We start from the raw sequence: 27,239 nt of genomic DNA, 5'->3' as shown, positions 1-27,239 counted from the left end.
TTTTTCCAATTAACAATACTAGTGAAAACTATTGTACACTTATTACAAATGATTTGAACTGATATTAGACTTCTATTTACTTATCTTTTAATAAGTTTGGGTTACATGCATCAACAATTGTCCTGCATTCGACAAACACACCTATGTTGTTCAAATCTATTTTTTCAAGAACATTCACATGAAAAAAACTTATCCATCACAAATGAAAGACTGTTTGTTTAGCTGCTTGTCGAACAGAAATGAAATTGTCAAATGATACAGCTTATGGACTGAAAAACAGGAATTAGTGGCTCCAAGCTGGTTTCTATTGTTTCACCCTAACAAATGCCATGTTAGAATAAAGACTAGTCATGTTGTTGTGAATGTCTTAAACATGCATAAAATTTGATATCTTCAACTGATTTTTAATTCTTTTTCTATAAAAGAGGGACGAAAGATACCAAAGTGACAATCAAACTCATAAATCAAAAGCAAACTGACAACGCCATGGCTAGAAATGAAAAAGACAAACAGAAAAACAATAGTACACATGACACAACATAGAAAACTAAAAAATAAACAACACGAACCCCACCAAAAACTAGGGGTGATCTCAGGTGCTCCGGAAGGGTAAGCAGATCCTGCTCCTTATGCGGCACCCGTCGTGTTGCTTATGTGATAACAAATCCGGTAAATAGTCTAATTCGGTAGGTCAAATTCATGAAAGGGATATCATTTGTGAAACGGTTATTGCATAACTGTCAACCAACTCGTGATGGCGTCCGTAAAATTTACGAAGGGATGATTTCAACTTCACCATTTGGAACTCTTGGTTTAATAGCTTACTTGTGAGCAGTAACCCTCTATCAAGAAAATCATGATAGGAAATGCAAGCACGGGAATATCGTATCAATTGGAAGATATATACCCCGTATGCAGGTGCTGCTGGAATGTTGCTACTTATACTATAACATCTCCATATTGAAAAACTTCAAATTTAAGTAAAAAAAAACAACATTGAATTATTCTAGTGATTTTGTAAAATCACCAGTCAAAAAAGTTCAGCGATTATATTAAATGCCTGAAAGTTGACTGATTTTACAAAACCCCTTATCTTACAAAATCACTGTAACATATATATATAATTTATAATAACTTATGAATATAATTATTTTCTGTGACTGTATCTTACATTAATTTGTAGGATCCTTTACTATAGATAATTTAGCTGATCTGTAACAATAACATCTTCATGCCTTATATATCATGTACTGTAGTACGCCGCTAGATTAAAACTGACGTGGAAAGGTAACATATGCCCACCGAAAGCTCTTTTTTTTGAGAGCCCAGGTGGTCGTGTGGTCTAGCGGGACGGCTGCAGTGCAGGCGATTTGGTGTCACGATATCACAGTAGCATGGGTTCGAATCCCGGCGAGGGAAGAACCAAAAATTTGCGAAAGCAAATTTACAGATCTAACATTGTTGTGTTGATGTTTAGACGAGTTGTATATACATTATGTACACAGCCATGTATCACCATCATTGATGGCGATCCGATGGATACATCTGTTGTAGGGTTGTCACTGACTCAGACGTACTTATGAATATAATTATTTTCTGTGACTGTATCTTACATTAATTTGTAGGATCCTTTACTATAGATAATTTAGCTGATCTGTAACAATAACATCTTCATGCCTTATATATCATGTACTGTAGTACGCCGCTAGATTAAAACTGACGTGGAAAGGTAACATATGCCCACCGAAAGCTCTTTTTTTTGAGAGCCCAGGTGGTCGTGTGGTCAAGAGGGACGGCTGCAGTGCAGGCGATTTGGTGTCACGATATCACAGTAGCATGGGTTCGAATCCCGGCGAGGGAAGAACCAAAAATTTGCGAAAGCAAATTTACAGATCTAACATTGCTGTGTTGATGTTTAGACGAGTTGTATATATATATATATATATATATACGAGTCTAAATTGAAAACTACGTTCAAACCTATGATTGCGTTGGATAAAAACCGCAATTTTTATACGCGTGTGCATGTCAAACAAATTTCGTTGTAGAAGGGTCTAAAAACAGCACAAACAACATTTTCCAAAAGACTATAAAGTAAAAAGTATATTTAAACAAAACCCATTTGACTAACAGGTCGAACAACTGATGTTCTTTAACCCTGGCCATTGACGATTGCCAAATAAAATTGATCACAAGATGTAACAAAACGGATCTGAATATAAATTTAATACGTCACAGAATTTTGTTTTGTTAACTTGTGGCTACGATGTTGCGCCACAAACATTCGGTGTCAATATTTCTTTAGTACACCAGATCTAGATTTCGACAATATATGTCTCTTCAGTGATGTTAGGGATCGAAACGGTATTTGGAAGGCCATATAATTTACTCTCAATTTAAGATTGACTCTTGAATTTTAAGAGACAATATAGGATGAACGGATCATGTAAACCGGAGGGAAAATACGATACATGCCCAAACAAAAATATAAACGAGTCTAAATTGAAAACTACGTTCAAACCTATGATTGCGTTGGATAAAAACCGCAATTTTTATACGTGAACATGTCAAACAAATTTCGTTGTAGAAGGGTCTAAAAACAGCACAAACAACATTTTCCAAAAGACTATAAAGTGAAAAGTATATTTAAACAAAACGCATTTGACTAACAGGTCGAACAACTGATGTTCTTTAACCCTGCTGACTGCCATATACAGATATTTTTTGACAAATGTTTGAAAGAAAACACTGATGAATTATGATAAAAACTAACCCCGTCGCGTTTTGTAAGTATCTTACCAAAGTAGACGTCTTTGTCGTTTTAGCGTAGATCATTTCACATAAGCAACACGACGGGTGCCACATGTGGAGCAGGATCTGCTTACCCTTACGGAGCACCTGAGATCACCCCTAGTTTTTGGTGGGGTTCGTGTTGTTTATTCTTGAGTTTTCTATGTTGTATCATGTGTGCTATTGTTTGTCTGTTGATCTTTTTTCATTTTTAGCCATGGCGTTATCAAGTTTTTTTTTCGATTTAGGAGTTTGACTGTCACTCTGGTATTTTTCGTCCCTATTTAGTTTGAACTAGTACAGATTTTATCACATTGGTTCTATAAATTTCTTTTCGTTATAAGGCTTAACTAATACCGTTATGCGTAGTAATTTGCACGGGTGGATTCACCCGTGCATACCTAAGCGGGAATTAAATCATTCGACGGTTTGCATTCAATCAGTCTACACGTTTAATTCAATTGCTGTTAAGGTCTGTTTGACTTTTTCTCCTTCATGTCTGACGAGGAAATCCTAAGTACTCATGAACGTGCACCTGCAAGAAGTCATCATAGGAGTGAAGATGACAACCCTACTAGCAACCCTACAGCTGATGCTTTATCGTTGTTTTCTACTGGACATTGGTCGTCTAACTGTCCCGAAATAAGCGATCTTACAACACCAGCAGTTGCAAATGAGGTATTATCTTTGATTGACTTTAGTTTATGTTTAGACACATATGAGTATGACAATGAGTTAGTACAAGTTTATAATGTAAAAGGTCAATTATATTATAGCCTACATTTTCGGAAAGAAAAACTCTTATTGGCCGAGTTCAGTTTAAAAAATTTAGTTTTGCCTATACTTTAATCTGGCTATTTTTTGAAAATTACCGATGCACATGCTTCTGTATTTTTGGTATTTTACGGGAGTCGCTAAGGAAGCTAGCACATCCCTTTTGTTGTTCATCCTTTATCGGTGTTGATTCTTGACATCAGACACGTACTTCAATACGAAATGTTATTTAAAATTAATTACGAGGTTGTAAAAGAGTCCAAAACGTATGCAGAAAATTAAAAATTTGCATTTAAGTTTGATTAAAGACATCATCGGGGTACCATCATATAGATATGCATGTTGAATCACAAAAGTTTCTTGTGTTTTCATAGAAAAGTGACACTAAAGTTAAATATAACACTTCAGCTTTGTCTTTTGTGCTGAGCTCAGCTTGTTCCATTTTCACTAAAATGGTACGCCCTCTTGTAAAATATTGGCATAGTAAAGGATTCAATATAATTGTATATCTAGATTATGGACTTGGATTTGAAAATACTGAAACATTTATGTTAAAAGTGTCAAAAGAAATATTGTCCGATTATATTGTCAGCTGTGTTTTTGCCAAATTATGGAAAAAAGTGTGTGGAAGCCATACAAAATTAGACTAGATTGGTTTTGTGTGGGATTTACATATGATAGGGGTACTTTAAAGTGTACCTGAACAGAAAATGTACGAATATTTTGAATAGTATTGTTTTAGCACTTATAAATCTTTTGTAATACGACTGCAAGGAAAGTTGCAGCGGATATTGGTAAACTCATTGCATTATCACCCGTAATAGGTAAATTATGTATAATGTGCTGAGAATTCGGTTTTAAACCAATATAGGTTTATTTCAAATGTGCTTGTATTGAACTTGTTGCTAAAGTGAATGATTGAATTTTGAGAAAAAATTCTTTATGCGGACCTTGCACCTTTTTAATTTTTAATATTGTAACTGTAGATTAAACAGTGTACATGTGTGTAATATGCGGAACTGGCCGTAATGTTGTTCTGTCTTTGAAGGATAGGATTTTGCATATCTTTTCATGTCTTGTATTGAAACTTGAAACTAAAATGAATGAATGAATTTGGAGTAAAAATATTTTTGTGCGGACCTTACCGCTTTTATGTTTTTTTATGTTGTAACTGTAGATTGTACAGTGTACATGTGTTCTATATGCGGACCTGGCTGTGATTTTCTGTCCTTGAAGGATATGATATTGCATATCTTCCCATGTCTTGTATTGGAACTTGATGCTAAAATGAATAAATGAATTTTGAGTAAAAATTTCTTTATGCTGACCTTGATACTTTTTTGTTTTTTGATATTGTAACTGTAGATTGTACAGTGTACATGTGTTAAATATGCGGACCTGGCCGCTTGTATCACGGACCTGGCCGTGATTTTCTGTCCTTGAAGGATAGAGTATTGCATATCTTTCCATGTTTGTATTGAAACTTATTGCTAAAATGAATGAATGGATTTTGAGTAAAAATATCTTTGTGACGACCTTGTCGTTTGTGTTTTTGTTTTTGTTTGTTTGTTGGTTTTTTTTATGTTGTAACTGTAGATTGTACAGTGTACATGTATTTTATATGCGTACCTGGCCGCTTGTATCACGGACCTTGCTGTGATTTTCAGTCCTTGGAGGATAAGATATTTTTGTATATCTTTCCATGTCTTGTATTGAAACTTGAAGCTAAAATGAATGAATGAATTTTGAGTAAAAATATCTTTGTGCGGACCTTGCCGCTTTTATGTTTTTTGATGTTGTAACTGTAGATTGTACAGTGTATATGTGTTTTATATGCGGACCTGGCCGCTTGTATCACGGACCTTGCTGTGATTTTCAGTCCTTGGAGGATAAGATATTTTTGCATATCTTTCCGTGTTTTGTATTGGAACTTGATGCTAAAATGAATGAATGAATTTTGAGTAAAATTTCTTGATGCGGACTTTGATACTTTTTAGTTTTTTGATTTTGTAACTGTAGATTGTACATTGTACATGTGTTAAATATGCGGACCTGGCCGCTTGTATCACGGACCTTGCCGTGATTTTCTGTCCTTGAAGGATAGGATATTGCATATCTTTCCATGTTTGTATTGAAACTTGATGCTTTATGTGGACCTTGCCGTTTTATGTTTTTTGGTGTTGTAACTGTATATTGTACAATGTACATGTGTTTAATATGCGGACCTGGCCGCTTCACGGTATCACGAACCTGGTCGTGATTCTCTGTACTTGATGGATAGGCGAAACCAATACAAAAGAAAGAATTTAACTTTCTATTTAACCTGTATCATGATAATTCTAACCTGTCCAACTGTATGTTAATTTGTATGTTATAATTGGCTTATACTTGATTTTTTAGATACAAAGAACTCTCGCTTATAATAATGAGTGATATCAGTTTTCATAAAACACACGTTGACACTATATATAGTTCACAATAGCAAGACCGATATTTATTGACAAGGTAGTATAGTTATGATAGCAAGTACTGATAAACCGACTTATTCACTTAATTATCAAGTCTTAAGATTGATTCTTCGGAGTACATCTTTGTTCTTTGCAGCCCCAAGAAGATACCTTAGTATTGAGTAAAATATATAAGCCTTCATCTTATACTAGAACCAGATAGCTTTAAGCGCAATAGGGTTAGACAAAAATAATTTAGTTTGTATAGTTTACGAAGAGGAGGCGCTTCTGTTTCTTATACCTTGGCACTCTTTCGCCTTTTGTCTCGACTGGATGCTGCAAACCTACATCCCATAGTATATTGTGTTTTGTGTTATTAAGCCTTGTATAGAAAAGAAATGCTTTATGTTCGGTTGAACCCGTGAAAAAGAACATAAATAAATTTCTTTTCGTTATAAGGCTTAACTAATACCGTTATGCGTAGTAATTTGCACGGGTGGATTCACCCGTGCATACCTAAGCGGGAATTAAATGATTCGACGGTTTGCATTCAATCAGTCTACACGTTTAATTCAATTGCTGTTAAGGTCTGTTTGACTTTTATTTTATTTTTTTTGTTTTGAAACAAAAACAATTGTTCTTTAGGACTGGTACTGTCTTTCACACGTATATTAAGATTATTCTTATAGAATTGTACAATTCAAAAGATGCACATGTATACTGTCCAAAGTTACAGTATTTAATCAATTTTCTCTTTTCATTCATTTACATGTAGTTGTGAATTGTTTCTAATTTTTGCAATTATATTTTGTAGATTGTTCAGGCTGTTGATCATACTTCTAGTGAAGATAATGTGATAAGGACTGTCTTTTTGACGTAATGCCTGCCATTCAAAATTGTGTTTTTTCACGTGTTATTATGTTCCGAATGAAATTATTAAAAGACTGGATGCTGCAAACCTACATCCCATAGTATATTGTGTTTTGTGTTATTAAGCCTTGTATAGAAAAGAAATGCTTTATGTTCGGTTGAACCCGTGAAAAAGAACATAATTAATATACAGTAGGACGATGATCTTATCATACAGACACATAAATTATATGAATTCGACGCGCTTTTCAGATTTCACTTTCATCTTACATCAGGGGTGTCAAAAAATAAAACTAAAAAAGCTAAAAATGATTTAATATCACACAAACAGCTTTTCGGTAAAAAAAGGGATAAAATATAATAGCCAAATCTATTTATCCTAAAAAGGAGAAGGATTTGATTTCATTGATAAAATTGTTTTCGTAAATATCAATTTCTTAATTTGCTTCCAGGTTTCCGAAAAGCTTCCATCATTTTGGAAAAATGACGTCGATTTTATCCTACCTGACTCTTTATATACTGTGGTATGGAAAAATGTTTTTATTGCTAAGGTTGGAAGCGTAAAAAAGTTTAATCTTTACATCAGCACTTTCAAAGGAGGTAAATGTGACCATTACCGTTAGTATTTGACGTACAGTAAATTTGATATCAACGATAGAACATTGTTTAACTAAACATTTAGGAAAATAGATTGAATTAATGTACGTTCGTTATAAAATCGCTAAACCCATATTCGATAAGTCCGAAGTGTATGTAAAAATGATTTTTAAGTCAGAAGACGGAAGACCACACGTCACAATTTCATATTGATCTAAACTAGTATCTGCATTAAAGATGATATATATGAAAATAAGAATAAAAACGAAATAAGAACCAAATAGTTTTTATCATGCACGTCATTTATATAAATATCTATATGTCGGATATGTATAGATAGAATAGATTTAACATCACAATATTATAATTCAAATCTTCAGTTTTGGACATACTTTTAATTCAACTGATATAATATACTGTTAAACGAATGACTAAAAAGAAAAAAAGGTACCACGCAACACAATACACTACATTATCCCCACACCCCAATCTGTCATCAACTCTATAAATATATAATTCCGTCTTGATTTCAGGCGCGGATCTACACAAACTTAATCTAGACATTGATTCGTCAGTAGATGCTGTCAATATTAGTCGACTTACAATGAGCCCAGGAGTTGTTTACTACAGCAACGTCGTCGCATATACTTTTTCAGGACTACAGACTGTCGTGTCATCAGATGGAATAATGGTCGACAGTAGTCCACCTATATCTGGAATTGTGTATGATGGTTTGGGTAAGAATTTGTATACATTGTTTTGATCTTTTTGTAATATTATTTCTTTTGTTTTCTACAAAATCATGTGGTAAAAAAATACATTGTGTAAAAGTTTAATAACATTTCAGCTATTTTACATTTGTAAAGTTGTATAACTCTAGCACGCTAAGAATTACACAAATTTCAAAATTGAACTGTGTTTTGTTGTGATACGCATTGTACATAAGATCCAAAACATTTGATTGAGGCAAACTAAAGTTATACAACTTACGTACGGACGTATACATAAAACCAACAGTAGTATAGCACTGTTCGTATACACGGACGCGGGTAAAACTTAATGTTCCGTCGTAGTTGGGGATGCATTTAGTTTTACCCTTGTCCGTCAGTAAATCAGTACGTCCGTATGTGCAAAATTTTGTTCCGTAAACATTGATATCAGTTTAAAAATTATCACGTTTGCATATATTGAGATATTAGATTACTTCTTACTTTGATATTTAGGTCTCCATGACATCAAGTATCAAAATAAATCTGACGGAGCATCAGCATCATGGCACGGATTTACAGATACAGAATCAGGTATCGATAAGTATACGTGGTGTGTTGGGACCAACCGGAATGATAAAGAATGTGACATTGTACCATGGAAGTATATTGGAATGCATACATCAGTTTCATCAAGCTTACAGAATCATTTAAATAATGGTATGGAAATAATTTACTTTTGATTGTATAACACCACTAGTTGAGATTTTTGTAAATGTTCAAACACAACCCTCAAAGATGAAATATAAATGTTTTTTTTTCTATAATATATCCAATAGCAGATTACATATCTGTGTCAACTAGTTTTCAATTTACGTATATATATTTATACGGCAACTTTTCTTTCCCCGTATATGTACAATCCTTTCTATTAATCATCACAGAAAAAACGGTTTAGGTCCCTTAAAACAAACATTACCTTTTTTGACAACACGTGGTTTATATTATATCTCAGGTTTTTGTGGGTTTTTTTCAAACTCATCAGTACATTAGTCGTACATTTTGTATACAAGAAACATTAAATCAACTTTGGTGTCATCTTGACATACATTTAATTATAAAGCTACTTCGAGTATGATTCCGATTAGACTAGTCCGCATCATTCAAGAATTAACTCTCAAATAATGGCAACAGTAGTATATCGCTGTTCTAATGTCTTTAAACGATGAGTGAAAATAAAAACCCACAAATAACAAACTAAAAACCAACGAAAATTGTTATCAAAGGTACCAGGCAATATATCAACTAAAAGAGAAAAACAACGGAACAACAGAAACACTGAAGTGCAAAAAACAACAAAAAACGGTAGCATTATTTTAGCATTAATATAAGAATATGAAAAAAATGCAAACAATGCGACAGGAAAGCACAATCGAAAAATTTCATAGGCATAAAACAATGATTTTCTTCAAACTATCCTTTTTTATACAGTTGGGAAAAAAAATGTCGTCATGATATGTTTTACATTCAAACGACATTGGTAAAGTGTGCATAATGTAATCTTTTATTTATGAATAAAACAATATTGATACGAACTTTGTTTTATTTGAAGGTCAAATAATTTACAGCAAAGTTATAGCTACTGACGGAGTAGGTCATACCTCCGATATTACTTCGTCTAATGGGGTAACTGTAGATACAACACCACCCGTACCGATCATGTTTTCACATGCTGCAGATAACTTCATAACAAATCCTTCATTTGAGGAAACGAATGGTTGTTTTATGGACATTAATGATATTGCAGTCAATAACCTGTGTGATAATGCCAATTGTTACCAACCGTTAACGTGGAGTAAAGTTGGTTGTCTAGCAGCCATTAAATCAGATGTTGACACTGCTCATGATGGACGATCTTTCGTCTATTTGAAAGGGTCAATACAACAAAATATACAACAGCTTTCATCAGGACATTTATATAGGTTATCATTTGTAATTAGCCATCCACCTATTACTGCAGCGTTTGTTTCTAATATAGAAGGATCCGTCAAGTTTGGCAACAAAAACTATGTATTTCACATTTTTACAAAAGAAAATCAAAGTGATATAGTATGGCATCTTCATACATTTTACTTCAGACCAAATACAAACAGTTTGGATTTGATTATAAGCAATCTCGACAGAAACATTGGATTCCTAGTTGATAATGTAAAGATTCAGGCCGTTGAAGAACAGCCAAACAGTGCTAGTGAAACACCAGTACAAGTACATACAGTCGGCCTGCATCTTTGGTCATCTATTCATGCTTCGTGGAATTTTGTGGATTTCGAAAGTCCGATAACTGAATATCTTTGGGCTATTGGTGTGTATATATAGTCATTATTGTTTCTATTACATTCAAATTAATATTCATTGCACCAAATTACAATAGAATCTAAATGACAACTATGGTTTACGGATGATAAAATTCCTTTAATGAATTTAAGGGGACACAACTAGAGGGAAAACACACATTGTAAATCTATTGAGTAAGCGTCTACTATTTTATTTCCGAATTTTTTAACGCAAGCTTTTATTTTAGGTTAAGGTTGATCAATTATATAGAACCTTTCATATTATTGCTGTTGTAATGTTTCTTTCTTTATATTAGGAAATACAAGAGGAAACGCAGAAATGCAGAATTTTCAGAGTGTTGGTGATAATAACTTTGGTTATAATTACAACATAACATTGGCTCATTCATCGCAAGTTCATGTCACAGTAGTAGCTATTAATGCTGCTGGTTTACAAGCTAAAGCTTATTCAGTTGGAGTAGATATTGATAATACACCACCGGTCATTAACCAGGTACATGATGGAGTAGGTAAGTGTGATCAATTTTTAAAAAAATTAATGACCCAAATTATTAATTCTGTTGATGTTGAATAAAAGTTCCTTTAAAAAATCTGAAATTTTTTTTACGAAGCTCAAGTCAATTTGGTGAACTATTTTGACTATGATTGTTCATTGATTTAAAAAAAAATTTAAAACCGTCAGCAAAGAGTGAAAAGTGAAAATCAAATACCACAAGCCAAAAAGACAAAACAAAATAGACAAATGAAAAGAAATATCCATAAAAACCTCGTACAAATGGTCAAGTCGAGCAAAATAAACCAATCTTGTGTCTACGTTGGCCATTCTTGTTTTGAAACAAAGCAATATCAACTCTTTTAATTCGTATTTTAGTTAACCTGCGCTCACTCCAGTTTAAGAAATAGTTCATAAAGAATTCAAATGAGTAGTATGTCGAACGGAGAGTTTTATATTCATCAGCATCTGTTTTATTCTATTTTTGTTATATCTATTTGGGATGTAATGGTTTTAATATGTATTTTTTTGTGTATCTAAATATATGTATATATAGTTGTCTTCAATTTTCTCCATAAAATTCACATGAAATTGTTTGATAGGTGTAGACATTGATGGACAAACATCTAATATCATATCAGCTAACTGGGATGTCACTGATCCTGAATCAGATATTGATTATTGCGAATGGTCTATAGGTAAGTATATATAATTTTTAGTTGTAGGCTTAAATGCAACTCCGTGGTAGTTATTGTTGGCAGTTTGTACTGCTGTATCTGTATTGAAATTCCTTGCAAAATGTGTGTAGGTTTTGAATTTATTTTTCGTAGTACAACTTTAAAAACGAAAAGATCTATTTGACAATATCGATTTTTGATTTTAGACGAAAAACGCATCTGGTGAATCATATCATAATCATAGTAGTATATTTGATTATTTCTTACAGCTTTTAATTTGCAAAATGTACTTTTTTCCACTGATTTGTGTAGTACTGAAACACCACTGTTTTAGGAAACGAAAGTTGAGCACTCGCATGCTTGGTTAACCTCGGCAAGATGTTTTAAATGTCTGTCCCAACTAAACAAGGAGCCTGTAGTTCATTTGTTGTCATTGGTTTCTGTAGGACAAATTTTTCGTTTATTGTATTGTATCAATTATGACATCGGTTTTTCTCGTTTGAATTGTATCCCATTTTGTCATGTCGCGACCTTTTTTATACCTTGTATCTGATTATGCGTTAAGAATTTCATTCATTATTAAAGGTGAAATGGTGATTCAACCATTAGTTTTATTACGTCATAAAATGCCAGTGGTAAATTAAATGCATGTTCAAGATGCGATCATGTTAGTTCGATATGAATATGAACTCTTATGTGTGCTACAAAGACATATTCAATAGTTTTAGTAATAGTATAAGTAATGAAGTACACTTTTCTTTTAAAAAACGCTTAGGTCTTCAACCGTATGGAAACGAACTTCAACCGTTTACAAAGACATCAGACGTGAAATCTGCCTCCATTTCGTTTGATGAGTATATCATATCACAGAAGACAGTATACACTACTGTTAGGTGTCACAATAAAGCAGGCTTATATTATACTGCTACGTCAGATGGTGTTACAATATCTGATATTCCTCCTTCAAGTGACCATGCAGTGATAACAATCATTCCTCAATCACTCACGGAATATAGTCCTGGTGACTACTATCAAGAAGACAAGACGTCTGTTAGGATAAAATGGTCAGGATTCACAGATCAGTTTGGTATTATGTCTTTTGTTGTAAGTAACGTACTGAGTTTTTTCAACAAATTATCATAGATTGGAAAATGTAAGGGCGGTAAAAATATATTAGGATCCGATTAATGTATACCTTACTTAATGAAACAAAAATATTAAACACGTATTTTATTGCTAAAGTATACTACTAGTATAGACATTTTTGACAAATAAGGTTTATGTTTGAATGTTATCTATTCATTATTTATATTCAATAAAATATCTCAAGAGCCTATAATGTTTTAATCATTATATGTGAATCGAATCAAAATACTTTTGTTTTTGTAAAGTGCTTTAATTCAGTATTATAAGGATGTTCAATTAGGCTTGATTTATTTTAATCTGAAGGTAGATTGGGCAATCGATAGAAGGTCACTCTTGGTCATCTTCTGATATCCTTGTAATATACTTGCTGAACATTAATATTTTGGCTTTTTGTGATGAAAATCAATCACAGTCTAAACTGGGATGTAGAATGTGATGCTTCGTGTAGAGAGTGTTCTACGTTCTCTACGCGTTCAGAACCCTCGCAACATTTCTGAGGGGTCCGTGTGTGGTCTGTTGGAATGCCAAATTAATGTTCTTATCTATTATACCCTCATTTTCCAGTGGCCGGCCAAATTTGCCTTACAACCTCCTGGTCGGCCTTCGTTAGGGACCAACCTATTAAATTTATTGATATTTCTGCTCGTCCTTTACATGCATGACATATTTGCCACTGGACAATTACCAAAAATCTAACAATCTATCAAATAATCATTATAATATTTAAGAACCAAAACCAAAAGTTACTGATAGGTGAAAGGATATTTCTTTTTATTCTTATTTTGTAAACTTTTCATTACAACAGTAACACACAATTTCAATAGAATTAATAAAATTGTAGGTTCAGTTTGATGGCGAAAGTATTCATTTAAAGAACTCCATTCTAGACATCAACAAACAAGTGTCTTACATGGTGATGACTGGTTTAGATCTTCCTGATATCTCATATACTGCTAGTATAGCTGCTATGAATGCTATGTATATCAGGAGTAGTAAGATTTACACGAATATTACAGTGAACACATCAGCCCCTACTGTTGTTGGTAAGTATATGTGGGTGAGTGACAGGAGATCATTTATTTATATGAAAGTGAAATAAAAGAACTTCGCTAGAGATTTTGTTTTATTTGGTCTTGATCATTTTGGTTTCCTTCGTGGACTAAAAATGAAGAGCCAATTATATTGGAATTGGTATGATTTAAACATATTTTAATGTGAAGTTGATTCATACTTTGATCACATGCTTACCTAAAAATGGTTATGTGGGATACTGACAATGTGACAGTAACCCTAATTACAGTCATTGTTTACAGTTAATAAAGAACCATGCGTTGTGTTCAATAAAATCATAGTGTGTTGGTAACAAACAAAAAAAAAGCAAACACCATATTTTGTAATTAGATATGGTAAAAAAAAATACAAATTCACGGATAAAGAAATATGATAATAAGTTAAAATAGAGAAACCTAGAAATTGATGTATGAAAACCATTAGTCTAGACAAAGAAAACAAACCACGAAGTATTATCAACATAAAGCCTAATTAAGTTCGGTGATGAATTTTTATGCTTAGGAAAGTTCAGTGGTAAATGCTTTTTTATATACTTTGTTATCTTGAAAGAACTGAAAATATTGGAAACAATAATTTACTAACATATGCATCATATTTGTCTTTTCAATAGGTGGGTCTAAACTTTCTACAGTAAAAAAGGACGATGAGATAATAATCAACTGGAATGACTGTTTTATTAACTCCGATCGTCTTGTTTATGAAGTATCTGTAGGAACTACACAAGGTGGCGCTGATGTCATTCAGTGGCAGGAAACGAAAAACACTTTTATAAATATATTACTTACCGAGAAACTGAAAAGTAAATCAAACCTCAATCTGTTCTTTTTGATACGAGCTATTGATCACAACGGGGCGTATTCTTCAATAAAGGATGATATTTCTGTGTAACAAAGGCAGCTTGTACTCATCTTATGTTCAATATTTAGATTGTGAGCTGTCATTCTAAAACAAATTCAATTAAAAAGGGAAAGGAAAAGGTATGATGAGCCGTGTTTTTGACTTTAGATTTATAAATTTAGTTTAATTGGCACAAGAGCTTCAAACTTACAATTAACTGAAATATATAAATAATTGTGGAAGTAGTCGCATTTTGAGGTCTCATCTTGAATATTTAGATTTATCCTAAAATGTATTTAAAAAAAAATGTTAATGTATTTACAATATCTGTTTTAGTAAATCCCTTGTTCGTGTATATCATATTTAGTTTGCTGAGAATATTGTTTTCTCATACGTCAGCATGAGTATAGAAAAAACCTGGCATCATACGTCAGCATGATGAGAAATAAAGAAACTCATACGTCAGCATGAGTAGAGATTTTTACAAAAGAGCTCTTACATAAGTATGATAACATGTAAAAGAAACTCGTACGTCAGCATGAGTAGTATAAACGAAACCCATACGTCAGATTGGGTAAAAAATAAGACCTCATACGTCAGCATGAGAAAGTAAAAAGAAAATCATACGTCAGCATGAGAAGAAAATAAGAGCTCATACGTAAGCATGAGAAAATATAAAAGAAATCCAAACGCCAGCTTGAGTAGTATAAAAGAAACTCATACGTCAGCATGGGTAGAGAATAAAAGAAAATCATATATCAGTATAAAAATAATACACTGCACATAACGGTGGAGTGAGTTGTTGAGTGACACTTTCTACGTGTGTTGATCTTAGAACCTGCACATGCCAAGTTGCGTAAATATGAGTCCCCTTTTGACCAATCTATTTTGATGTTGTGCTGAATTAGCATGACGACACATTTAGCTGAGAATATTTTGTGATATTCACAAAAATAGTCTGGCCAGATGTTTGCTGTTTCAATGATGTGTGCCAGGTTTAAGTCTAACTCCTCGTTTTTGTTACGGAAAGCTGTACCGATAATACGTTTGTAACGCCCAAAGGCAATTACACATTCGTCCATTGATAGATTTCTCTGGAGTCTTAAAGCAGATTCCTTATTCTTTTTTATAGTACAGTTTTCATAGTTTGGAATTAATAACATATTAATATTGACATCTTAACCTGCAATGATATCGTTCCTTAGTTCGGGGGAAACCATGTCTACAGCTGAAAACGAGGAAGCTGGGAATCCGAATTTTCCTAGAGTTAAAGAATTAGCAGAATAAACCGGAATAGTGGAAGTAAAAGACGGTGCAATGCCTAGGGAAGTTGAACCATGTCCTAAAGCTGTTGATAGATTGTAACTTGACAGTATCTGCTCTCCTTGTTCATTTAATTTTGCATAGATTGCTGGCAGAGTTGAATTGTATTCTTTAAGAGGTTTTGCATGTTTACATTTTGTTTGTTATTGTTTACGGGGTAGTAATCTCCTGTTGAACGGTTGAAATATGAATTGAGTGAACATCGCGATCGAAAGTATTTATGTCAAGGATTACGTATAGTAGCATCACTTACATTTAAAGAATATTTCCCATCAGATAGGAAGATGTGGTGTGAGTGCCAATGAGACAACTCTCCATCCAAGTAGAAACTGTTTTCCGTTCAGCTGAATCATCGGAATTATCAATCCTTGCGGAACTATAAATGTCCGGCACTTAACTCCAATTTCACCGAGGGCAGCCTTAAGTTGAGACGCAGTCCAATTAGGAGGATTTTGGTCGTTTAATGTTCCTGTTTGAACACGACTTGCCGATTTCCTCCTTGTGGCCATTTTGATTCCACAAGGAACGTTTGTTATTTAAGAAACGGGACAGTTACCATGAATTCGTTTTAAAGTCTGAGATCACACGGAATGATGTATTAATATCCATTAATCAGTATATAATCCAATCAAAAGTTTAGAATATGAAAATCTAATGAAAACGTAATGAAAATATCTGATGACAAAAGGGGCACTGCTTTTGATCCGAAAGCAGCAATATAGATGACGTATATTAAAAAAAAAATTGAAAATGAGGCTAAAATGATCGAGAGGTACAAATGGTGAAACCCTATCTATGACTTAAACTGAGTTAATCCTTTATATAAACATCAATTATCAAAATAATTGTTAACTGCACAAACAATCGTTTTCATGCAGAAAGGGCAACTTAACCAAAATTACAGAAGATTTGAATATGAATAAATACTATTTCTGCATAAGACAAGTAATTCAACGATGTTTACCGCCAAGAGATTTCTAGAGAGGAAAATAATGTCCCAAATAGAAGACATTTGACTTTACAAAATATATCACCGCAAGTTTAATGAAGTTTTTGGCAAATAAAACAAAAAATGCTAAAATCAAAGATCTTCCAACAACGTCAAATTCCTCGAATACTTAAACAATACAAAAAAAAACAGCATTAAAATAAGAAATCGGAAGACGAAAACCTCCTTGATATTTGTCAAAGGAACAACTTAGTTATTACTGGCACTATCTTTCCACATAAAGAACATCAATACTGGACACAAGAGCAATGAGAGGAGCAGACATTGGCAGCGATCACGAACTCCTCAAATGCAAATTAAGAATCAAACTTAAAAGACATAAAATAGTAATGGATGCTACAAGGAAGAGATTTGATACCACCAAACTGCAACGTCCAGAAGTAAAAAAAGCATTTTCAATCGAGCTTAAGAACAGGTTCCAACTCTTAGACGAACTAGAGGACATAGAAACATTCTGGGAAGGAGTAACAAAATGCTATAAAGAAACAGCAACTAAAACCTTAGGTTTCAAAGAACGTGGGCATAAGCCCTGGATCACCAATGAGTCATGGAAACTTGTAGACGAGAGAAGACAACTAAAGGAAAGAACAAACAACAGTAGATCAGAAAGAGTCAAGAACAGTTTAAATGCCAAGTATAGCGACAAAGACAAGGAGGTAAAGAAAAGTATGAGAAATGACAAAAGGCAATGGACAGACAACTTAATTGAAGAAGCAGAAAAAGCAGCAAGCCATGGTATGATGAAAACAGTATATGAGGTTACTAGAACAATTTGCAATGAAAAACAGAAACCACCTCAAGTCATCAAAGACAAGTCTGGAAATTTATTATCAACCCATGAAGAAAAACTTAAAAGATGGAAAGAACACTTTCAAGAAGTCTTGAATAGGCCTGAACCAGAAATAGCACTTAACATCAATTTAGACTATGAAAAAAAAAGTAAAATCACAAAAATACTGAACTCAGAGGAAAATCAATTTGGAAAGTCCATAATCACATGGCAAAATCAAAAAAACAAAACGCATCAAAAACGAATGGACAAGAACTGTCATATTCCTGACTTGGTACAGGCATTTTCAAATGTAGAAAATGGTGGATTAAACCTGGTTCTATAGCGCTAACCCTCTCACTTTAATAACAGTCTCATCAAATTCCGTTACATTTACATGATGCGTTAAATAAACAGTCACAATCAATAAAATAGTAAAATAGTGAAATCGAGGAAAGAGAGATTGATACTGGCCCAATCAGAAAAGAGGAAATTACAAAAGCCTTGAAACAATTAAAAAATGGGAAGTCAGGAGGCATAAGTTGCATAACAGCGGAACTACTTAAAGCAGATACAATAACAACCACCAAGTATTTGCTAAAGCTCTACAATATGATATTGTAAACGAAATACCAAAGGAGTGGAATAAAAGTCTAATTGTTAAAATTGTAAAGAAAGGAGACCGGACATGTTGCGACAACTACAGAGGCATAACACTACTCTCTGTGCCAAGTAAGGTATTCACTAAGATAATCATCCAAAGAATACAAGAAGGTATAGATGAAGAGCTAAGACAAGAGCAACCTGGCTTCAGAAGGGGAAAAAGCACCACTGAACAACTATTTGCTTTAAGAAACATCATAGAACAATGTTCTGAATGGAATGCTCCTTTATACATCAACTTTGTAGACTTTGAAAAGGCGTTTGATTCCATACACCGGGAAAGCTTATGGTCCATCTTAAAAGCTTATCACATCCCAGCCAAACTCATCACAGTAATAAAACTCTTTTACGATTCATTTGAGTGTGCAGTACTAGATGAAGGAGTACAATCAGATTGGTTCAAAGTAAAAACAGGAGTAAAACAAGGATGCGTGATGTCTGGCTTCTTATTTCTGATAGCCATTGACTATGTCATGAAGCAAACAATAAAAGACCATGAAACAGGAATTAGATGGAAATTTACCACCAAACTAGAGGACCTTGATTTTGCGGATGACCTAGCATTACTATCTTCCAAATTCCAACATATACAGTTAAAAACAAGTAAACTTCAAGAAAATGCCAGCAAAATAGGATTAAAGATAAACGCATCCAAAACAAAAGTAATGCGGATGAATACCACGAATAACAACCCGGTGAAATTAAATGAGAAAGACTTAGAGGATGTCGACACCTTCACTTACCTAGGGGGAATAGTTACAACAAAAGGTGGCTGTGACAATGATATGGACAACAGGTTCAAGAAAGCTAAAGGCCAATTCAGCAGGTTAAGAAAAATATGGAGATCATCGGTACTGTCTTTTAAAACAAAGGTCAGACTATTTAACAGCTTAGTCATATCAGTCCTACTGTATGGATGCGAAACCTGGAAAACAACTGAACAAGACAAAAAGAAATTTAACACCTTTCAAAATAGATGTCTCAGACAGATATTGAAAATAAGATGGCTCAATACAATTTCAAATGAAAACCTCCACATAAGAGCTGGAACAAAGAAGCTAAGCGATGATGTTATAGAACGGCGTTGGAGATGGATTGGCCATGTACTTAGGATGGATGCCAACAGTATATGTTCAGTTGCACTGACATGGAAACCAGAGGGAAAAAGGAAAGTTGGACGTCCCAAAACCAGCTGGAGACGGACTGTAGAGACAGAACGAACATCACTTGGATGGAACAGCTGGGCTTCAGCAAGAACAGTAGCTAAAGACCGTGTGAGATGGAAACAATGTATCAGGGCCTTAAATGCCGACCGGCATGAAGAGGATAGGTGAGGTGAGGTGAAGACGACTTTCCTGGCTTTGGACAGGCATGTTAGTTTTTGGTTGTGTTGTATTAGTTTTTGATATGTAAGTTTGTGCGCCCTAAAAGGTGGTTTAAACTGAAGACCTGTAGCATGTTACTGAAACATTATTGTTTTTTGTTGTTAGTCTTTATGAGTCCATGCATAGCGCTTTTGAAGGAGTCTGAATGATGGGTGTTGTATATTGTACTGACTGCCAATATTGTTTTTGCAATTTCTTATATGCTTTTAATGTGTAAACTTGACTCATCCTACCCGAGTCTTCAGAGACAGGAGCTTGAATCACGGTACGTCCGAAACCTATTGAGGTTACCCAGTTTGTGATTGCTAAAATAATTTCCCATCAACATTATTATATTTTGCTTAGTCATTCATTCCACACTGAATGAAAACGTACATATTGTGTTTTATACATTTGCTTATCATTTTTCTGTGATAATTTGTTTGCATTGTGTCATATTTTACTCTATTAAAATAAGGAGACAACTATTCACCAGAGTGCAGATGAAGTGATAAGCAAAACGATGAGAACACAGCATACCATATACTTGAATGAGCTATAAAAAGCCCCGAAAGGAGAAGGTCCAGTAAGACCCCTTTTAGGCCCCAAAATATAGCAGATTTACAAAATTGTTAAAATGTAAATTTTTAGTTATTAATTGAACAGTAGAATGCTTCGGCTACACAAATATGTGCTGTTTTTGACAATATGATGCACATATATCGGGTACTAGCACCATTAAGTCATGCTTAATTACTGAAATCTTCACAATTCTAGCAATTTAGTTAAATTTTAGACGGTTTCCGTGTAAAATGAAAGTAACCGCATTCGTTTTCATCCTTAATATTGAAATGTTAGTTGTATTTGGTGATAATACATAACATATATAAAGGTTGAGGATGAACACGGATGCGGCCACTTTTATTTTTGACAAAACCCTTGTGAATAGAGACATTTTTCGGCATTTGTGGTAGATTTTTCATATTTGTGATCTTGAATCGGATCGTTTTTAATGACTAAATTAGTAAAAATCTGTCACATTAACTAATTGAATCAAATGAAATAGACACTTATAAAGGGTGTAAAAAGTGTTCAAAATCTTTCGATAGATGAACCTAAAATTTAAGCCCAAAATCGGTCCTTACCGGACCTACTCCTTTAGTAGTTTTACATCAATTTTACCTGAATTTTAGACAGTAATTTCATATCTATTGATTATGTGCACCTCATATTTCGAACAAATTATAGTTATTTTCAAATAATTTAATTTTGGATGTAATGCGTTATCTGATTTGCTGACGGTGTTTTGTCTATCAGCTCATAGACATAATTTTGCCATATGGCAGTGACGTCGTCAACGATTTTCATGATTTACTCTGGCTTAAAATGGAATTTAGAAGCAAATTATAATCAATTAATAGTATATGACTACTATATTTTTTCTATTCGAAATAACATCAAAAATGTTGTGCACACTTAAAAATAACCCGCTACGCAAGTTATTCAGTTTGCATCACATTTTTTTTTTATTACAGTCATTCCTTAAATGGAACTTCTAACTTTTTGCCATTGCCTGCTATACAGTGAACATAGCTTTTATTCATTTCAACTCCCGCAATATCACGTCGTGTAAATCATATCGTGTATAAGCAACTTTTTTATGTTTTTATGTAAAAAAAATAAGATATATGATTTATATTTGATATTCAAGGGCAATGGTTTATCTCCCTGTACTACTACAATACGATATTTCTACACCCAAGGCGTGTTTGTCACAACTACACTCTCATTGGCTTATTCGTCTAATAAAGTCAGAGAAATTATTTTCAATGTGCTGAATTTTCTTTCTTTTGGGGGGGGGGGGGGGGGGGGGGGGGGGGGGGGGGGGGGTATTTTTGGTTTTGAAATAATTGTTATAAAAATTATCTAAATTTATTCTTCGCAAAATCTAACAATCCAGAATTGAGGATATTGACTTTGATATTTATACAAAAAAAACTTTCTTAAACGGCACTGTTTGTAGTGAAGAGTTCTTCATTTATATAAGTGGCTTGTCTATTCGAAAATCAATAGAACATAGAGTTACTTATTCGATTCTGGTATGCCTTGTTGTGATAATACTCTTTCAAACTTTAATTTTTAAAGTCTTTACCACTATTTCCAAATGGGAAATATAGCATTATATATATTATAGGATTCACGAAAAAATCTATTGACATTTTTAACAGTGATTACATAAAGATCTGCATGGAAGATGTACTTTGTTTAGACAGGTTTGATTCATGTTTCGCAGATTATATTTCTAAGAACTATTACCAAGGATCAAAAGCTTAAGATTATTGTATCATACCTACACTTTCTTCCGGTTGACTTTATATAGAATTACATGTAAATAATGATAAAAAGTGCTCTGACCTTATTAAATGCACACTTAAGTGTCATATGATACATTAAGTATATCTACGAATTGTCTTTAACAGAAGCGATTTGGGTGTATCAACAGATCTGGGATGGAACAAGTACACGAAAAACGCCTCTATTGACGAGTATCCTTCATTGGATGTTGGAATGAGCATCACTGAGGAAACAGTACAGATGTCGAAACATGCATCTAGTGCATTAAACAATTGGCACTGTTAATGTTATCTTTGCTATCAATTGCTTACAACAGCTAGTTTCAAAAAGAAAACGTTTATAATTTCATCAATAATTTTAAAGAAAATACCATTCATTGAAATAATTTGAAGATTTATAAGATGCGTGCATTGATCATGTTGGTTTATAACAAACGGTTAAAGTTATGGCGAAAGATATTCATTTTCTTTCATGTTGTTTTCTGCTTGACATTTCTGTAATTGACATGATACATAAAATGGTATAATGACATAATATAAATGCGGTTTGCCAATAATTAGTTTTCTTGTCAATGCAGAATTATAATTATTGCTTGTGTATCTATTTATAAAATACCGAAAAGAACATTCTACAAAGTAATATTTCAACTGTCCTTGCAGCAGTCTGGGTATGCATTATTAACAGAAAGACACTCAAATTGTAATGTTAACGTAATCTTAAATAAAAAATTGAAAAGCCGAAGATAATTTAAGGTAATCTCAGCTAATCTTATGTACTAGTATCTACAATGTTATGTTTATAATTCTATAATGGAATCCTCCTCCTTGGAATCAAATTCACAACAATGCGTGTAAGCTGGGCTTGTTTTTAGTATTTGTAAATCTTGATATACATGTAGGCTTGTTAACAACACTTTATTATTTATAGCCCAAGAAGACGTCATCAATTCGATGAGGGTTACGTACAACTTTAATTTTGGTTAACCGTAATTAGATTGTTTGAATCGCTAATGTCCAGAGATATGGTCCATGCGTCGTTATCTTAATCCCGCATTTTCCCATCTTTATGACATTGGCGAATGCGACTTATCACCGAATATGTTCTTTTTCTGAGCAACACGCCGGTTTTCGATAGTAGAGCAAGAACTCCTTTTAACAGTAGCATCAGTGTTCATCCTATATCGTTTTTAGAGTTCTCGTTTCTTTGCTTTCAATTTGTTGTTCGTGATTTCTTTTAAAAATAAAAAAATAAATTTATGTTTCATTATAAAAAAAGAGCCGAATGAGAGCGTTATTCAACCACAAAAATACCAATACACATATAATAGAGATCAAAGCATGGTTCCTAACAAAACAGGTGTTCGAACAACATACGAATCTCTGTATCACCCTTAGTCTGAAAAACACTCGTTTCCCACTTCCGAACAATAATTATCGGCCGAACAACATAACAGCTCTGTATTCCCCATCGTATGGAAAACACTCGGTTCCCAACAATAAACAAGAGGCCGAACAACATAACAGCTCTGTATTCCCCCTCGTCTTAAAAACACTCGGTTCCCAACAATAAACAAGAGGCCGAACAACATAACAGCTCTGTATTCCCCTTCGTCTTGAAAACACTCGGTTCCCAACAATAAACAAGAGGCCGAACTACATATAACAGCTCTGTATTCCCCTTCGTCTTGAAAACACTCGGTTCCCAACAATAAACAAGAGGCCGAACTACATAACAGCTCTGTATTCCCCTTCGTCTGAAAAAACACTAGCTTCCCAACAATAAACAAGAGGCCGAACAACATAAAAGCTCTGTATTCCCCTTCGTCTTGAAAACACTCGGTTCCCAACAATAAACAAGAGGCTGAACTACATAACAGCTATGAATCACCCTTAGTCTGGAAAACACTCGGTTCCTAACATCCCAACAGTAAACAAGAGGCCGAACAACATAACAGCTATGAATTACCCTTAGTGCCTAGAAAAAAACTCGGTTCTCAACAATAAAACAAGAGTTCGAACAACAAACCAAGCTATGAATCCCCTTTATTGTCTGGAAAAGCCAGCAGAAAAAAAGATCTATCATCAACATTTATATGTTTGTGCTCAACTCAATATTCCCTAAAATGTTTGTGATGTTGGGTTTAACAACATAAATTAAATCTCTGGGATGGAACAAGTACACGAAAGACGCCACTATTGACGAGTATCCTTCATTGGATTTTGGAATGAGCATCACTGAGGAATCAGTACAGTTGTCGAAAAATGCATCTAGTGCATTAAACAATTGGCACTGTTAATGTTATCTTTGCTATCAATTGCTTACAACAGCTAGTTTCAAAAGGAAAACGTTGTTGTGACGATTACGGTCTTGTTAAATCTTTTAAATTGAATTGTCCTAAACGAAATTTCAAATTTGGTCATATTTTATAGTTATAATACATTTATGTATTGATATTTCTATAATCTGGTGCTATCTTGGGGTAAGACAAGTATTGTCCTCCTTCCCACCAGCTCGCATTGTGTTCATGTATGTGTCGCCAAGATACTAAATGCATTGCTTTTAATGAAATATTAGATACAGTGAAAAACTAACAAAAAGCTACTAACAGTAGTCTGATATAAACCTTTGGCTAGCACAAACATTCATTAATCGATCATATCAAAATTTATTTCGAAAGTGATCAAAATACTCATAAATGTGCGGATACAAGGTTCTGAATCTCATAAACCCATAATCAGAATTTTACAGGAATAAAAGAAAAATCATTTTTATTTCTTTTAGAACAAATATCTTTTGCTCTGTTGATATCATAACTAAGAACTTTTATAAAAAAAACAATTCCATAAAACACAATTTCTCTTAAACTTTTGACATCAGTATGATTTTTTTTCTGAATCTAATAATTCATCATTACTATTAGATCTGGTTGTCAGAAATGTCCTTCAGGGTCTTTTTAAAGGATATTAGAATCGAGAAATTTAACATGATTATTCCCAAGATAATGGTTCAAGGAGAGTTCAAACTTATTTAATGGACTGAAAAGGAAAATGTTTTTTTTTCTATTTGATTAAGTTATTGTTTACAGATATAGTAATCAGAAACAATAAAATAATTGCTTACAACATGGAACAGTATCAATGATCAATTTATGATATGTTTAACAAATTAAGTATAATTTACTGTCCAACTGTTCCAGTGAACAAACAGTCGGGAATATAAAGAGTGTTATGGCAATAAAAAAAATGTCTAAAACAGACCATAAAATATCATACAACATTTATCTGCATATTCTTTCAATATTTTAATTTTTCAAATTTTTTTTTGTCAATTTATATAGTTGTATTTTGTAGTTAAACCGTGCCTATCAATGTAGCATTCGTCGTATTTATTGTAATTTCCATGGCATCCTTTACCATTTCGAACTATTTACTCACAAAATACTTATCTTTGTAAATTAAGTGTCGCCGCGTGAAATGCACAAGTGAATTTCAAGCTTTTTTTTGCTTTGAACTTTTGATTTTTAATGAATATTGTCACTCAATAATGATATTCTGAAAAGTTTAAAATACACAAAAACTAAACCTCTATCCACGAACTAATTTGAAAAGTGTTCTGCTTACTTTTTAAGCATGACACAATTACTTGAAATCTTCAAAAAAATGAAAAAAATGACTCTGCGTGAATATAAATAATTTTGTCTGCACAATTAAATCCCTCCCTTTTTTAACGAGTATAAGATAAATTCGTCTCGATTTCAACGTATATGTGTGCAATCTTCTCAAATTATTTGCATGACATATCTTTATTAGAAAAAGGAAGGTTGGAATTTCCCTCTTGTACCAACACTAATTTTTAAACAATACATCGAGCCAAACATTGTTAGACATTATTTTATTTTAACTTCTTTTAAAAGTGTGTCTAGATTCGTATGTATACACCTAGTAAAGGCGTGAGTTTAAGCAAGAAGCTGAAAAATATATTATAACAATGATATTGAAACAACACACATTTTATTGCGTGTAGTAACTTTGAACATGCCAAGAAATTGCCTTCGTTGAAATTTTACAAACACCCCATAGAGCAAATTACATGAATGATTAATATTGACCATTTGCTATATGGCCTTGTTCTAAGCGACACGTACATGCAGGTCATAACTTAATTGGTTGAATGAGATCAAATCTTCAACTATTATTTTTCCAGTTTGAATTGTTTTACATGGTCATTTCAGGGCCTTTTATAGCTTACTATGCAGTATGGGCTTTGTTCATTGTTGAAGGCCACAAGGTGACCCATATATTAGTTTAAACATATTTATTTATAGTGGATTGGGAAACAAGTTTTGCAACTTATATTAATCCCTTTCCACTTTGCGGGTGCGAGTGCTGCCTTGTAGCGGCATTAGCCTACTCTTTTTCGAAATCTACAAGGGTGTCTTTAACGTGCAAGAGATATGGCTCTCTCTTAACACGGGTCAGCCATTTATCGTCCCCTTCCGACGGACTATCATCGTTTCCTTAAGACCATACTCGCAAATGGTGTCAAGGGAGAGCCGAAAGTTGAGTTCCTGAAATTTTCATCCCAAACGGGAATCGAACCAGGAACCTTTGTGTTAGTAGTCCGATGCTCTAACCACTACACCACGGCTCTCTATATGACCCATATATGTTAATTTCTGTGTCAGTTTGGTCTCTTCTGGTGAGTGGTCTCATTGGAAATCATACCACATCTTCTTTTTTTTTTTATAATAATTGGTGACGTAGGAACTTTTAGCGAGGATTTCTTTGCATGACTTACTTTGCCACAAAACTCCATAAAGCTTGCTGTTTTCGTTGTGTGTTACATTTAAATGGGTATTTATGATAATTTATAAAATTAACTGTTTGCAATAGTGTGAATTGTTTTATATAATATGAATGTTCTTATCCTGGGCATACAAACAATGCCGTATTTGGCAAAACCTTTTCAACTTTTGATCTTCAGTGCTGTACAA

The 27,239-nt window shown here is 33.5% G+C and overlaps 2 protein-coding genes across 3 annotated transcripts in view; both read left to right on the top strand.

Moving 5' to 3' along the window:
- Nucleotides 1-15,229, top strand: part of LOC134725650 (uncharacterized) — an 81,531-nt gene extending 66,302 nt beyond the window's left edge. The window contains exons 46-54 of one of the 2 annotated variants that reach the window (XM_063589639.1): nt 7,334-7,481; nt 8,012-8,215; nt 8,702-8,905; nt 9,798-10,547; nt 10,836-11,048; nt 11,635-11,730; nt 12,485-12,813; nt 13,697-13,898; nt 14,537-15,229. In XM_063589639.1, the coding sequence (XP_063445709.1) occupies nt 7,334-7,481; nt 8,012-8,215; nt 8,702-8,905; nt 9,798-10,547; nt 10,836-11,048; nt 11,635-11,730; nt 12,485-12,813; nt 13,697-13,898; nt 14,537-14,814 (2,424 nt within the window). In that variant the 3' untranslated portion in view covers nt 14,815-15,229. Of the gene's footprint in view, nt 1-7,333; nt 7,482-8,011; nt 8,216-8,701; nt 8,906-9,797; nt 10,548-10,835; nt 11,049-11,634; nt 11,731-12,484; nt 12,814-13,696; nt 13,899-14,536 lie in introns of those variants that run through there. The other variant, XM_063589640.1, reaches the window with a different exon arrangement.
- Nucleotides 15,230-17,343: 2,114 nt separating this feature from the next.
- LOC134726617 (uncharacterized) lies at nt 17,344-22,531 on the top strand. Its single transcript, XM_063591028.1, has 3 exons — nt 17,344-18,034; nt 18,468-19,857; nt 22,372-22,531. The coding sequence occupies exons 1-3, from the start codon at nt 17,344-17,346 to the stop codon at nt 22,529-22,531; spliced, it is 2,241 nt and encodes a 746-aa protein (XP_063447098.1).
- The last annotated feature ends 4,708 nt before the right edge of the window (nt 22,532-27,239 follow it).

The sequence above is a fragment of the Mytilus trossulus genome, chromosome 7 (assembly GCF_036588685.1).
Source record: "Mytilus trossulus isolate FHL-02 chromosome 7, PNRI_Mtr1.1.1.hap1, whole genome shotgun sequence".
In the NCBI taxonomy this organism is placed as follows: Eukaryota; Metazoa; Mollusca; class Bivalvia; order Mytilida; family Mytilidae; genus Mytilus; species Mytilus trossulus.
Note: the sequence above shows the minus strand (reverse complement) of the source record. Positions and strands in the feature narration are given on the sequence as shown.

Excerpts from the sequence above, each read along its gene's own strand:
- LOC134726617 (XM_063591028.1), top strand. The coding sequence starts at position 17,344 with ATGAGAGGAGCAGACATTGGCAGCGATCACGAACTCCTCAAATGCAAA. Across the intron at positions 18,035-18,467 it reads TTTAGACTATGAAAAAAAAA|CTCTACAATATGATATTGTA; the intron begins GTAAAATCACAA and ends TATTTGCTAAAG. Across the intron at positions 19,858-22,371 it reads GACCGGCATGAAGAGGATAG|AAGCGATTTGGGTGTATCAA; the intron begins GTGAGGTGAGGT and ends TGTCTTTAACAG.